Source organism: Oncorhynchus mykiss, chromosome 21 (genome assembly GCF_057628025.1).
Source record: "Oncorhynchus mykiss isolate SJ-2025 chromosome 21, ASM5762802v1, whole genome shotgun sequence".
NCBI classification, from domain to species: Eukaryota; Metazoa; Chordata; class Actinopteri; order Salmoniformes; family Salmonidae; genus Oncorhynchus; species Oncorhynchus mykiss.
The window spans coordinates 23,199,144-23,215,254 of record NC_143042.1 but is presented as its reverse complement, the minus strand read 5'-3'; the positions used below and the strand labels follow the sequence as shown (position 1 = coordinate 23,215,254).

Genomic DNA, 16,111 nt, shown 5'->3' with positions numbered 1-16,111 from the left:
ATGCTTCGGGGGTGGATGTCTGTGTTCCTGGTTCGAGCCCAGGTAGGGGCGAGGAGAGGGACGGAAGCTATACTGTTACACTGGCAATGTCAAAGGTATATGAAATACAAATGGTATAGAGGGAAATAGTCCTATAAATACAACCTAAAACCTCTTACCTTGGAATATTGAAGTCTCATGTTGCAAGGAACTTAAATGTTAGCTTTTTTACATGGCACATATTACACTTTGCATTATATTCAGTATTGTTGTAATTGTCATTATTACAAATAAAATCATCAGTATCGGCGTTAATCATAATCGGTCGACCTCTAGTCAAGGTGTTCTTTGTTGCTCCAGAGAACTCCAGAGAAGGGTGGTGAGTGACAGCTGAGGGTAATTTGCTGACCAGTTCACCCTCACTGCCAAGTACATGTTTGGATCACGCCCACAATGTACGACCCGGTCTCTGTGTTCAAGTCAAACAGGTTCCCTTCCAGCTGTTAACTGAATGAAGGTAAGCGTTTCTCAATGTTCTAGAATTGCCTATGGAATCTGAGGGTGATGCGACAGTACCAGTGGATACTTCCACCCATTCTCAACTGCATCCTTACAAAGCCTTGACTTAAACACCCTCTGACAGTTGACCCGAGTACAAAATGGTCTGTTTTGGTCAATAAATGAATTACCACTTTGCTGATTAATGTATTCATAAAAAATAACATTACAATACTTTTCACATTGTGTGTGTCACATTTTTGGCTTCATAGCATCAGTGTCAATTCTCTCGAGAGAGCCAGTTACAGTGTTGCGAAAGGAAAATGGCTAGAAATTAGTGACAGTTAAAAGTAATATCTGCCACAACTATATATTAAAAAAAATACTGCAGTGGTAATTATTGTAATTCAAAAAATAATTTAAGAGACTAAACACAATGAGGATACAGCAGTCTGGGTTTTGATGATGTAGAAGTAGTTCTACCCAAGATCCCGTTAAGACACAGAGCTCTAGGCTGGATGGTATGGATGAAGATTATATTGAGGGAGGCTCAGAGTTGAAAGAAGGCTAATAATTCCAACACACAAAACATTAATGGGAGTTGAATAAGGTTATTTATCCAGGACAGGCAGGCCCTGTTTAAGACCCAGAAAGAGGCCCCTGACTCAGGGTCCCAGGCCATGCTGACTCTGGAGAAGCCTCTGGAGTTCCTTGAACTGTTCCACCGTCTGATCCTTCAGGTCTGGGTTGGAGATCTGCAGCCGGATGCTGTCTGTGGACCAGGACAGGTCTCCAGAAAACATCTCTGTTAGGATCCGCGCCACCACGGGGACCACCTAGACATGGAGAGTCCCTGTTATGTCATGTGTGTGTACTGGATCTGTCAAGGGTATGGGGTCAATTCGTTCGGCTCACCTGCACAACGATGAGCTTCTTCTCCTTGGGTTTCCGTTGGTCTGGCCAGTCCTCCCCAAAGCAGAAGTAGAGCTCAAACGGTGGTGGGGTGGGAGTTTCACCCTTCTGGAACAAGATGAGCCCTGTTGTTGGTATGTGTGTGCATGAGAGGGAGGAATAAAGGTTATCTCCTGTAATATTTGTTCTACAGCTAATCCATTTGGATGCCTGGCCTGTGCAACAATAGCAGTACAAGCAATAAGTACTACTCAAGAGCTTACTCACAGAAAGGGCATGTGACTGAAATATTCAGGGATCAATTGAAACTCAGACAGCCTCAAGTTAACTGAAAAACCATGGCAATGGAGTCCAGCATTGTCATCTGACAGGATAATTTGGTGTTATGTGATTATTGAATCTCAATCGAAAAATAGGGTGTTTTGAGGGATCAGATGGGGATTCAAACACTATGAAACTTGTGCCTTAGATGACTAAAATACCCAGCAATAAAATGGATTGACTGACTCACCGTGCAGGAAGTTATTGAGGCTGAATACTTTGTACTTCCTCTCCCTCTCCATAGGGTTGGGTGGCCCCTGCTCGTCAACGCCCGGCCCAGACCAATACACCTTGCACTGACACAACCTGATAGCGTATATATCCTGCTCCCAGATCTCCAGGATCAGGCCTCGGTCCATCACATCCAGCAGGTGCTCTGTGTAGAACCGCTGCTTCTCGTTCTGGATGTCGGCCGAGCCAGGGAAGAGAACTTGGTTGAGGGTGACAGGGCCGAACAGGTCCACCTGCTCCGGGGTGGGCTCCAGGTGGCCGTAGTACAGCCGGCAGCCTTGGTGGTTACTCACCGTCAGGGAGCCCATCTTGCGACCCCGGTACTGGAACTTCATGTCTAGGTCAGTCACTGAAACCAGAGTCAAATAATGTAGTGTTAGAATAATTGTGGGCACTTCAAAAAGTCAACATTGAATAAAGCTCTTTCTAATCATGCCCAATAGTATTCTGATACCAAGTTGTCATAAGACTGAATAGGGGTTAGAATCAATGAATAACACATTACCGCTTTAGCTATTAAAAGGGCAAAACTCGATTTTGCCCATTCCAATTCACGACAGAACCTGTCTTACCATCCCCCACACTTTCAGACAGCTGCCGGTGTGTTCCATTTGATGGGTGTGACAGGCAGGTATTCCAGACTACTACACTAATGCCCGATAGCCTATAATCCATCGAATGAGTCAATTTGAGTGAATGTATTGCAATACCAAATAAAGTTGAACACCCTGTTTTTATGGTAGGGGAATTGCAATGAATGATTTTTTTGGATAACATGCAAGGAACTAGTGCACTAAAGCAGTATTCTTCTCAACACAGCTTGGACCTATAGGTTCTATTCCACTCACATGGCAGGCTGTTCAGCAGGTCATATTTGTAGGGTGGCACCGCCTGCTCTTCTTCCTGGTTCTGGACTCCTGACATGGCCTCCATGGGGTCGGCACCTGGGTTAGGGGCAACCGGAGCCACAGATGCAGCAGAAGGAACCATGGGGGACATCTCGGTGACCACAGGAGGCTGCATGCTCCCTCCACCCATCCCCAGGCTGTTGGAGGGTCCTACCGGTCCAGGGTGCACAAAGACCCCATGTTCCAACTTCACCACCAATGGAACGTCGGCAGAAAACTCCGGGGGAGCCATGGTTGGCTGAGGGAGATGCGCTGCCATGGTAATGCTCCCGTTGGGATTGGAGTACATAGGGGTGTGGTGGGGGGTGCCATATTTGTCATTGAGAGCGGAGCTGAAGGGAAAGTCTATCCTATGTGCAGTAGGGAATGTCTGAAAACTGTGTGGGTCACTAATTCTGGGGTCTGGGAGAGACAGGAGGACACACACACACTTAAGACGTCGCATAATGTCAATAGTGGCACATTTCAAATGGTTAACCTTTCAATCGATTTCTGCCCAATTCACCCATGGCTCAGTAGCAAAGGTGTATTGACAGTATACACTTACCAATGGAGAGACCAACAATATTCGGCATCTGAAAAAGACAATATATGGGTAAAAAAGCTGATATATGGGTATTGTTCTCAGATTGTTCTGAAATAATGGAAAAGTGATTGTCTACACCTTACCTCCTCCTCATCTTCATCAACTGTGTCTGAAACCAAATCAAAAGCAATATGCCATCAACATGGGGGAGAAAATCTCATTAGTTTCACAAAACATTCATATCTGGAGGTTAGACAAGTTCAACAAAGTTATTCTAAAATAACTCATTTAAATTCGAAGACAGACAATCAGATAAGACTTGCAAAGCTGCCAATGAGCCTGCATGCTTACACACACTCTTACCTCCATTGCAGGGCTGGTCACAGACCTCATAGATCTTGTAGGGCTGGACAGGTGTCTCCTTGGTGCCGTCGTATTTCAGTTTGAACTCCCGGCTCTTGTTGAGGGCACAGCGCAGGTTGGCCTTCCACTTGGCAGGGTCAGGCTCATCCAGACCCTCCTGGTACTTCCCCGTCTCCAGAGCCCAGGCCTGGGGGAAGAGAGGGGTAGGCAAGGAGGAGAATGAGGTTACATTTTAATTAATGGGAGAAGGGGTCACATCTGGATGGAATCAAATAGGTGAGGGTTAAATTAAATTCAAATCAAATTCATCTCCATCAAATTCATCCCCAAGGGCCAATTATTAAGGGTAGCAGTGCTAATTGAAGTGCCCTGGAACAAATGATTAATAAACAATTTAATTTTGGCATTATGTGCCTGTAAAAAGTTGGCCACTGCCAAGTATTTAACTTGTTGTTTCATAAGCTTACAGGGGTCATGGGTGGGTTACTGCACTGCCATTAACCAACCACATTAGTCACAACTAGGGTGCATTCAGAAAGTATTCAGACGCCTTGACTTTTTCCACACTTTGTTACATTACAACCTTATTCTAAAATGGACTAAATAGTCCCCCCCCCCCCCCTCATCAATCTACACACAATACCACATAATGACAACCCAAAAACAGGTGTTTAGAAATTGTAGCAGAAATATCACATTTACATAAGTATTCAGACCCTTTACTCCTTTGGCAGAGATTAAAGCCTCAAGTCTCCTTGGGTATGACACTACAAGCTTGGAATAAATGGAATATGGAATAAATGTTGTGGATCTTAATGTTTTTCCTCATAATCCTGGACTATCGGACCACCATTTTATTACGTTTGCAATTGCAACAAATAATCTGCTCAGACCCTAACCAAGGATCATCAAAAGTCGTGCTATAAATTCACAGACAACACAAAGATTCCTTGATGTCCTTCCAGACTCCTTCTGCCTACCCAAGGACGCCAGAGGACAAAAATCAGTTAACCACCTAACTGAGGAACTCAACTTAACCTTGCGCAATACCCTAGATGCAGTTGCACCCCTAAAAACTAAAAACATTTCTCATAAGAAACTAGCTCCCTGGTACACAGAAAATACCCGAGCTCTGAAGCAAGCTTCCAGAAAATTGGAACGGAAATGGCGCCACACCAAACTGGAAGTCTTCCGACTAGCTTGGAAAGACAGTACTGTGCAGTACCGAAGAGCCCTTACTGCTGCTCGATCATCCTATTTTTCTAACTTAATTGAGGAAAATAAGAACAATCCGAAATTCCTTTTTGATACTGTCGCAAAGCTAACTAAAAAGCAGCATTCCCCAAGAGAGGATGACTTTCACTTTAGCAGTGATAAATTCATGAACTTCTTTGAGGAAAAGATTATGATTATTAGAAAGCAAATTACGGACTCTTCCTTAAATCTGCGTATTCCTTCAAAGCTCAGTTGTCCTGAGTCTGCACAACTCTGCCAGGACCTAGGATCAAGAGAGACACTCAAGTGTTTTAGTACTATATCTCTTGACACAATGATGAAAATAATCATGGCCTCTAAACCTTCAAGCTGCATACTGGACCCTATTCCAACTAAACTACTGAAAGAGCTGCTTCCTGTGCTTGGCCCTCCTATGTTGAACATAATAAACGGCTCTCTATCCACCGGATGTGTACCAAACTCACTAAAAGTGGCAGTAATAAAGCCTCTCTTGAAAAAGCCAAACCTTGACCCAGAAAATATAAAAAACTATCGGCCTATATCGAATCTTCCATTCCTCTCAAAAATTTTAGAAAAGGCTGTTGCGCAACAACTCACTGCCTTCCTGAAGACAAACAATGTATACGAAATGCTTCAGTCTGGTTTTAGACCCCATCATAGCACTGAGACGGCACTTGTGAAGGTGGTAAATGACATTTTAATGGCATCGGACCGAGGCTCTGCATCTGTCCTCGTGCTCCTAGACCTTAGTGCTGCTTTTGATACCATCGATCACCACATTCTTTTGGAGAGATTGGAAACCCAAATTGGTCTACACGGACAAGTTCTGGCCTGGTTTAGATCTTATCTGTCGGAAAGATATCAGTTTGTCTCTGTGAATGGTCTGTCCTCTGACAAATCAACTGTAAATTTCGGTGTTCCTCAAGGTTCCGTTTTAGGACCACTATTGTTTTCACTATATATTTTACCTCTTGGGGATGTTATTCGAAAACATAATGTTAACTTTCACTGCTATGCGGATGACACACAGCTGTACATTTCAATTAAACATGGTGAAGCCCCAAAATTGCCCTTGCTAGAAGAATGTGTTTCAGACATAAGGAAGTGGATGGCTGCAAACTTTCTACTTTTAAACTCGGACAAAACAGAGATGCTTGTTCTAGGTCCCAAGAAACAAAGAGATCTTCTGTTGAATCTGACAATTAATCTTAATGGTTGTACAGTCGTCTCAAATAAAACTGTGAAGGACCTCGGCGTTACTCTGGACCCTGATCTCTCTTTTGAAGAACATATCAAGACCATTTCAAGGACAGCTTTTTTCCATCTACGTAACATTGCAAAAATCAGGAACTTTCTGTCCAAAAATGATGCAGAAAAATTAATCCATGCTTTTGTCACTTCCAGGTTAGACTACTGCAATGCTCTACTTTCCGGCTACCCGGATAAAGCACTAAATAAACTTCAGTTGGTGCTAAATACGGCTGCTAGAATCCTGACTAGAACCAAAAAATTTGATCATATTACTCCAGTGCTAGCCTCTCTACACTGGCTTCCTGTCAAAGCAAGGGCTGATTTCAAGGTTTTACTGCTAACCTACAAAGCATTACATGGGCTTGCTCCTATCTATCTCTCTGATTTGGTCCTGCCGTACATACCTACACGTACGCTACGGTCACAAGACGCAGGCCTCCTAATTGTCCCTAGAATTTTTAAGCAAACAGCTGGAGGCAGGGCTTTCTCCTATAGAGCTCAATTTTTATGGAACGGTCTGCCTACCCATGTCAGAGACGCAAACTCGGTCTCAACCTTTAAGTCTTTACTGAAGACTCATCTCTTCAGTGGGTCATATGATTGAGTGTAGTCTGGCCCAGGAGTGGGAGGGTGAACGGAAAGGCTCTGGAGCAACGAACCACCCTTGCTGTCTCTGCCTGGCCGGTTCCCCTCTTTCCACTGGGATTCTCTGCCTCTAACCCTATTACAGGGGCTGAGTCACTGGCTTTACTGGGGCTCTCTCATGCCGTCCCTGGAGGAGGTGCGTCACCTGAGTGGGTTGAGTCACTGATGTGGTCATCCTGTCTGGGTTGGCGCCCCCCCCCCCCCCCCCCCTTAAGTTGTGCCGTGGCGGAGGTCTTTGTGGGCTATACTCAGCCTTGTCTCAGGATGGTAAGTTGGTGGTTGAAGATATCCCTCTAGTGGTGTGGGGGCTGTGCTTTGGCAAAGTGGGTGGGGTTATATCCTTCCTGTTTGGCCCTGTCCGGGGGTGTCCTCGGAGTGGGCCACAGTGTCTCCTGACCCCTCCTGTCTCAGCCTCCAGTATTTATGCTGCAGTAGTTTATGTGTCGGGGGGCTAGGGTCAGTTTGTTATATCTGGAGTACTTCTCCTGTCCTATTCGGTGTCCTGTGTGAATCTAAGTGTGCGTTCTCTAATTCTCTCCTTCTCTCTCTCGGAGGACCTGAGCCCTAGGACCATGCCCCAGGACTACCTGACATGATGACTCCTTGCTGTCCCCAGTCCACCTGGCTGTGCTGCTGCTCCAGTTTCAACTGTTCTGCCTTATTATTATTCGACCATGCTGATCATTTATGAACATTTGAACAGCTTGGCCATGTTCTGTTATAATCTCCACCCGGCACAGCCAGAAGAGGACTGGCCATCCCACATATGCTCTCTCTAATTCTCTCTTTCTTTCTCTCTCTCGGAGGACCTGAGCCCTAGGACCATGCCCCAGGAATACCTGACATGATGACTCCTTGCTGTCCCCAGTCCACCTGACTGTGCTGCTGCTCCAGTTTCAACTATTCTGCCTTATTATTATTCGACCATGCTGGTCATTTATGAACATTTGAACATCTTGACCATGTTTTGTTATAATCTCCACCCGGCACAGCCAGAAGAGGACTGGCCACCCCACATAGCCTGGTTCCTCTCTAGGTTTCTTCCTAGGTTTTGGCCTTTCTAGGGAGTTTTTCCTAGCCACCGTGCTTCTTCACCTGCATTGCTTGCTGTTTGGGGTTTTAGGCTGGGTTTCTGTACAGCACTTTGAGATATCAGCTGATGTACGAAGGGCTATATAAAATACATTTGATTGATTGATTGAAGCTTGGCACACCTGTATTTGGGGAGTTTCTCCTATTTTTCTCTGCAGATCCACTCAAGCTCTGTCAGGTTGGATGGGGAGTGTCGCTGCACAGCCATTTTCATGTCTCTCCAGAGATGTTCGATCGGGTTCAAGTCCGGGCTCTGGATGGGCCACTTGAGGACATTCACAGACTTGTCCCGAAGCCACTCCTGCGTTGTCTTGGCTGTGTGCTTAGGGTTGTTGTCCTGTTGGAAGGTGAACCGTCACTCCAGTCTGAGGTGCTGATTGCTCTGGAGCAGGTTCATCAAGGATCTCTCTGTACTTTGCTCTGTTCATCCTTCCCTCGATCCTGGACTAGTCTCCCAATCCCTGCCGCTGAAAAACATCCCCACAGCATGATGCTGCCACCACCATGCTTCACCACAGGAATAGTGCCAGGTTTCCTCCTGATGTGACGCTTGGCATTCAGGCCAGATAATCTTGTTTCTCATGGTCTGAGTCCTTCAGGTGTCTTTTGGCAAACTCCAAGCGGGCTATCATGTGCCTTTTACTGAGGAGTGGCTTCCGTCTGGCCACTCTACCATAAAGGTCAGATTGGTGGAGTGCTGCAGTGATGGTTGTCCTTTTGGAAGGTTCTCCCATTTCCACAAAGGAACTCTCTAGACCTCTGTCAGAGTGATCATCAGGTTCTTGGTCACACCTCGAACTAAGGCCGTTCTCCCCCGATTGCTCTGTTTTGCCGGGCGGGCAGCTCTAGGAAGAGTCTTGGTGGTTCCTAACTTCTTCCACTTAAGAATGATGGCCACTGTGTTCTTGTGCACCTTCAATGCTGCATATTTTTTTTGGTACACTTCCCAGGATACACCGGAGTCTCAGAGCAAAAGGTCTGAATACTTACGTAAATAAGGTACTTCTGTTTTTTTCTCCTTTTTTTTTCTACATTTGCAAAAATGTCAAAAAACGGTTTGCTTTGTCATTATAGGGTATTGGTGTAGACTGATAAGGGAAAAACGTATTTAATACATTTTAATACATTTTAGAATAAAGCTGTAACGTAATAAAATGTGCAAAAAGGGGTCTGAATACTTTCCGAATGCACTGTAAATGGAGAACAGGGTAATGGCTAATGAGGAAATGACTCCAGCCAAAAGCAGGCAGGGAGTAGGCAATTACTGCTGTTGGTGCAGTGGATATCATGTGGACATCCTTATACACGAGGTCAGGAACACCCAGAGAGGTTTGACACTAGAGAAGCAGTGGAAATGAAACTAAGGCTCTTTCAGTTCACTAAAACAGTTGCATTTATCGCTGAATGGGATAAGGAAGTGTGTGGGTGACAAACAAAAAAAGAAAGATCCCTTTTCCAGGGCCCTGTCTTTCAAAGATAATTCGTAAAAATCCAAATAACTTCACAGACCTTCACAGGGTATAAACACCGTTTCCCATGCTTGTTCAATGAACCATAAACAATTAATGAACATGCACCTGTGGAACGGTCGTTAAAGCACTACCAGCTTACAGACGGTAGGCAATTAAGGTCACAGTTATGAAAACTTAAGACACTAAAGAGGCCTTTCTACTGACTCTGAAAAACACCAAAAGAAAGATGCCCAGGGTACCTGCTCATCTGCGTGACCGTGCCTTAGGCATGCTGCAAGGAGGCATGAGGACTGCAGATGAGGCCAGGGCAATACTGGCCATACTGCGAGACGCATAAGACAGCGCTACAGGGAGACAGGACGGACAGCTGATCATCCTCGCAGTGGCAGACCACGTGTAACAACACCTGCACAGGATCGGTACATCCGAACATCACACCCGCGGGACACGTACAGGACGGCAACAACTGCCCGAGTTACACCAGGAACACACAACCCCTCCATGAGTGCTCAGAATTTCCACAATAGGCTGAGAAAGGCTGGACTGAGGGCTTGTAGGCCTGTTGTAAAGGCAGGTCCGTGTTTAACGTCGAAGGAATTAGCGTTACACCGAGGCCTGTACTCTGGAGCAGGATCGATTGTGAGGTGTAGGGTCCGTTATGGTCTGGGGCGGTGTGTCACAGCATCATCGGACTGAGCTTGATGTTATTGCAGGCAATCTCAACGCTGTGCGTTACAGGGAAGACATCCTCCTCCCTCATGTGGTACCCTTCCTGCAGGCTCATCCAGCATGACAATGCCACCAGCCATACTGCTTGTTCTGTGCGTGATTTCCTGCAAGACAGGAATGTCAGTGATCTGCCATGGCCAGCGAAGAGCCCGGATCTCAATCCCATTGAGCTCGTCTGGGACCTGTTGGATCGGAGGGTGAGGGCCATTCCCCTCAGAAATGTCCGGGAACTTGCAGGTGCCTTGGTGGAAGAGTGGGGTAATATCTCACAGCAAGAACTGACAAATCTGGTGCAGTCCATGAGGAGGAGATGCACTGGAGTACTTAATGCAGCTGGTGGTCACACCAGATACTGACTGTTACGTTTGATTTTGACCCCCCTCCCCCTTTGTTCAGGGACACATTAGTCCATTTCTGTTAGTCACATGTCTGTGGAACTTGTTCAGTTTATGTCGCAGTTGTTGAATCTTATGTTCATACAAATCTTTACACATGTTAAGTTCGCTGAAAATAAACGCAGTTGGCAGTGAGAGGACGTTTCTTTTTTTGCTGAGTTTAGTAGCATAGTTCCTTATAAATACTTTTTTGAAACGTGCTATTTGAAGGGAATAATGTCTGTGCTGTTTTGATTAAACACTTCTGAAAATGGTTTAGCTTTTGACAAATGTCTGTTCCTCGACTTGCCAGTAGTGATCTAAGACAAAACTTTGATCTAACTACAGTTTGATATCCAAATGACGGCATACAGTATTCAGATCTGTCATACCATTCTCAGCATGGACCCCCCTCTCACCTTGAAGATGGTGTTCTCTTCCTCAGAGGTGGGCAGGTGTCTTGTGGCGTGCCTCCAGGGGATCTGGAAGATCCGGTGGTCCGGGCTGAGCCACTGCAGGCCGGGGTACCTCCCGCTGTTCACCTGGGCTAACAGCCAGGGCTTTAGGCGGATCCTCCGAGGCTGCGCACTCATCATGGGGCAGAGCACCACACAGGGAGGAGAAATGGGATTCAGATGGGGTGAGTGAAGAGGCTGGAAAGGTGAAGGGAAAAGTAATGGTTAAGATGGGTGATGGGGCACTGGGGGTAGGGGAGAGAGTGGGCACTGAGGGAGTGTCTTGAAGCGTGATACAAGAGTAATGGTTCAGATGGGTGATGAGGCAATGGGGGTAATGTGGGGAGGGTTGAAAGAAGATACTCCCTACCATTTGCAGTAAGAGGGCTGGGGAAAATGGAGGGAGAGGATGGGTGGGGAAAAGAGAGGTGTGAGGGTGGAGAGAGTAGTAAACAAGTCTGTTTTTATTTATGATGGCAACAGGCCTGTTTATGAAATTATCTGCTGAAAAACAAAAAAAGTGCTCTGTGGCTGAAGGATACAGAACAAAAACACTTCCAAGGCAATAAAAAAACAACATTATAGAGTTTGGTGAATTAACATACACATCATGTAACAGTTGTAGACTATTCCTTAATCCTTTACGCCATTCCATGACAGTACCAAATTTGCTTTTGTCATCCTAAAATGTTGGATTTGATACTATGACAACAAGCATAGGCCCTGCGGGCACAGATGCAGGGTCCACTGTCAAACAAGTGTATTGTATGAGATCGCAGAGGATCATATGAACACAGAGGAATACAGGTAACTCCTTTACAGCCAAAGACCAACTTCCATCTCAAGCAGCACATCAGAGGCAAATACAAGGCCAGCTTGCATCTTCCTCTGGACGCGCAGAGACAGACAAACTAATGCATCTGGATAGAATATGTCCTCTTCCCGAGGCTCCCACACATGTCCTTCTGAGCCCTTGAACCAACACACACACACACACGTTGAAAAATGCAATGTAACTTTAAGGAGTATGTAACACAGAACAACAGCTGGGTGCAGAGGCGTCATGCCCATAGGGTGCACAGGGGCATGTTCCCCCTCAGATTTGTCCCGTTTATATTTGGCATTAAATAGTCCAGATGAGTTTCCAATTTTCCAACCTCATAACTAGCTACCAATAAGTTATTTCAGGCTATCAATCAAAAAAGAGTAGCTAGCTTGTCTACCTAGCCTGCTGGCAAGGTTGTTAAGAATTTAGAAAGGCAAGCAATTACAAAATGTATTGAATGCCTCAGGACTACCTGACATGATGACTCCTTGCTGTCCCCAGTCCACCTGGCCGAGCTGCTGCTCCAGTTTCAACTGTTCTGCCTTATTATTATTGCACCATGCTGGTCACTTATGAACATTTGAACATCTTGGCCATGTTCTGTTATAATCTCCACCCGGCACAGCCAGAAGAGGACTGGCCACCCCACATTGCCTGGTTCCTCTCTAGGTTTCTTCCTAGGTTTTGGCCTTTCTAGGGAGTTTTTCCTAGCCACCGTGCTTGTACACCTGCATTGCTTGCTGTTTGGGGTTTTAGGCTGGGTTTCTGTACAGCACTTTGAGATATCAGCTGATGTACGAAGGGCTATATGAATTGATTTGATTTGATTAAATAAGACTCGCATTCCTTTTAATCTTCTGCCCAGATTTTTTTCAGAAATCCAGAGAAGCATATTTAGTTTCTTAATATAAATAAAAACACCAGTCAGGAGGACACAGGTAGCTCAGGATACTGTGTGTATATATATATATATATATATATATATATATATATATATATATATTTTTTTTAAGAATAATGATTTAAGAATTAAGAATAATGATTATGGCTCTATAGATTGCAGGAAAATGCTGTTTTAGGTGTTTGAAAATTATAAATTCTCCAACTTGCAGACAGGGGGGACTAGGCCCCCTCTGGAGCACACCCCAGCCATCCTTGCATACATTGTGCCCCCTGAGATGTCTTGTGATGCAGTACACAACCACACATTTATTTTGAGTTATTCATTCAACACATTGTGAATGAAAAACATGTCATGCTATAGGCTCCCACCCAGTGAGCAGAGGTGGTGAGGTGAAAATTGAGTTTGACTTAATTTAAGGAATGAGTTAATAACAGGTGGCAGAGTAAAAGCTCAATGGGATTCAACTATAAGCACTTCAGCAATACATAATGAATTGACTTTATACCGGCAGGACCCTATGCACATTTTGCTGGTGCTTAAAGCACTTTACATTGTACTGTGCCTTCAGAAATTATTCACATCCCTTTTCTTTTTCCACATTTTGTTGTGGATTTAATTGTATTTTTCTCTCTCAACATACTACAAAAAATACTGTAATGTCAAAGTGGAAGAAAAACTCAAACATTTGTAAAAAAAAAAATATTTAAAAAATGAAGAAAAAAAACAAATATATCTTGATTACATAAGTATTCAACCCCGAGTCAATACATGTTAGAGTCACTTTTGGCAGCGATTGCAGCTGTGAGTCTTTCTGGGTACGTCTCTAAGAGCTTTGCACACCTGGATTGTACAATATTTGCGCATACATATTTATTTTCATTCTTCAAGCTCTGTCAAGTTGTTGATCATTGCTAGACAAAAATGTTCAAGTCTTGCCATAGATTTTAAAGCCGATTTAAGTCAAAACTGTAACTAGGTCTCCCAGGAACATTCAATGTTGTCTTGATAAGCAACTCGTGTATATTTGGCCTTGTGTTTTAGGTTATTGTGCTGCTGAAAGGTGCATTTGTCTCTGTTTGTTGGAGAGCAGACTGAAGCAGGTTTTCCTCTATGATTTTGCCTATACTTAGCTTTATTCCAGGTATTTTTATAACCCCCAAAAAACTGCCTAGTCCTTGCCGATGACAAGCATACCCATAACATAATCCAGCCACCACCATGCTTGAAAATATGAAGAGTGGTACTCAGGGATGTGTTGTATTTGTCCCAAACATAACGCTTTGTATTCAGGACATTAATTTTGTTTGTGCAGTTTTACTTTAGTGCTTTATTGCAAACAGGATGCACATTTTGGATTATTTGTATTTTGTACAAGCTTCCTTCTTTTCACTCTGTCATTTAGGTTAGTATTGTGAGTAACCACAATGTTGGTGGAGACATGGTGGGGATAAAAAGGGGACTTCCCATTAGTTTCAAGAACTTAATAATTGCACAAGTCTGGATTCTATTGTCTAGACTCCATAGATAGTATGTTTAAATGAAAATGGGTTTAAATGAAAATGGTTTTAAAACAGGAATAGGTTTACTAGCTTTCATTCAGGGTGTGCAGAAGGCAGGTTGAAAGAAAAGTGAACAAAAAGCGACAAAAACTGAAAATAGGCCGCCTGACACTGACAGGAGTATGTACAGAATCTTCAAAAGATGAGTTAATCGGTCTGAAAACAACCTCAGTCGGCTACTATAGTTGTTTTAGGAAATAAGTACAACTTTAAGCGGCACCCACCTTTTAACGATGGGTCTTCTCCACAAAATGATTTCGCTCCCTTGTATCGAAGAGTTCTAGTACGCTGACTGTAGGGATCCCTCCTTCCACAAACAGAAACCGGCCAGGCAGAGAGTATGCGCGCTGCCACAGGTTAAGCTTTTTACTAGGTAGGTGAACTGACAAAAACCTTGCCCAACACCGTCACAAGTTCAATGACTGTGTGGGAAAATGACAGTCAGATAGTCCAATAATTATTCAGAAAACTTTCCATAAACAGTGGCCAACCATGATTTGAGGTTAAACATGAACAAACTTGGTGCCACCCTGCCGGTTGATAGACAGCGCTCTAAAGTAGGCAGAAGTATATGAAAAACATTGTTTCATTTTCGACAGGCTCCTAGTACTAGCCTAGTGGTTGTAAGATGTATCTATTTTCAGTGGTGTAAAAAGTACCCAATTGTCATACTTGAGTAAAAGTAAAGATACCTTATAGAAAACGACCCAAGTAAAAGTGAAAGTCCCCCAGTAAAATACTATTGAGTAAAAGTCTGAATGTATTTGGTTTTAATATACTTAAGTATCAAAAGTAAATGTAATTGCTCAAATATTCTCAAGTATCAAAAGTAAAATTACAAATAATTTCAAATTCCTTATTGTAGGCATTTATTTATTTATTTGTATTTACAGATTGCCAGGAGCACATCATTTACAAATTAAGCATGTGTGTTTATTTAGTGAGTCCACCAGATCAGAGGCAGTAGGAATGACCAGGGATGTTCTCTTGATAAGTGTGTGAATTGAACATTTAACGAGTACTTTTGGGGTTCAAGGAAAATGTTTGGAGTAAAAAGTACATTACTTTCTTTAGGAATGTAGTGAATTAAATGTAAACGGACAAGAGTCGTACTTTAAAGTATTTTTTACACCACTGTCAATGATGATGCCTACATCTCTGGAGAGATCTGAAAACAGCTGTGCAGTGATGCTCCCCATCCAACCTGACAGAAATCCTACAATGTGATTTTCTGGATTTATTTCTCTCATTTTGTCTGTCATAGTTGAAGTGTACCTATGATGAAAATTACAGGCCTCTATCATCTTTTTAAGTGGAGAACTTGCACAATTGGTGGCTGACTAAATACTTTTTTGCCCCACTGTATATGTACCTAAATATTTAATATCCATATTATTTATGATTATTTATTTGAATTGCGCGCCCTCCAGTTACACCGGAAGTTGTCCCGCTAGCGGGACACCTATCCTTAATTAACGCACTAGTATAAATTCCAGATCGGCTTTGTGGGGAAAAACTCTGATGTTGGGTGCTGGGCGTTCCCCCGTGTGTCCCCAATTTAAACAATGCTAGGGTAATGCTGTGTTCACAGTAAGTGGAAAACTCGTAAAATATTACTTGTAAACTGGGAGGAACGAGTTGTCTGCGTTCTGTGCATTCACGTGCTTTGAACTCGTCGAGAACACCAATTGGCTGCTGAGACAAACATAAACTAAAAGTACAGATATTATGCAGGCAAACTAATTAGTGTTCAAAAAACATATGAATAGATCATTTTTTATAAATAAGGTTTTGTTGCATTTGACTGCAGAAAATGCTGTTATCGAGGTA

At 43.7% G+C, this 16,111-nt stretch overlaps 1 protein-coding gene across 2 annotated transcripts; it reads right to left on the bottom strand.

Moving 5' to 3' along the window:
• Nucleotides 1-671: 671 nt before the first annotated feature.
• LOC110500261 (interferon regulatory factor 5) lies at nucleotides 672-14,946 on the bottom strand. 2 transcript variants are annotated; one of them, XM_021577522.3, is made up of 10 exons: nucleotides 14,506-14,892; nucleotides 10,957-11,190; nucleotides 3,739-3,925; nucleotides 3,519-3,544; nucleotides 3,397-3,424; nucleotides 2,790-3,251; nucleotides 2,235-2,290; nucleotides 1,901-2,111; nucleotides 1,393-1,514; nucleotides 672-1,313 (listed from the first exon to the last, which is right to left on the bottom strand). In XM_021577522.3, exons 2-10 carry the CDS (start codon nucleotides 11,131-11,133, stop codon nucleotides 1,143-1,145), a joined length of 1,440 nt encoding a protein of 479 aa, XP_021433197.1. In that variant the 5' UTR covers nucleotides 11,134-11,190; nucleotides 14,506-14,892; the 3' UTR covers nucleotides 672-1,142. The 2 variants fall into 2 exon arrangements, with proteins under 2 accessions (XP_021433197.1, XP_021433196.1); XM_021577521.3 differs by having other exon boundaries at nucleotides 1,901-2,290; nucleotides 14,506-14,946.
• Nucleotides 14,947-16,111: the final 1,165 nt, after the last annotated feature.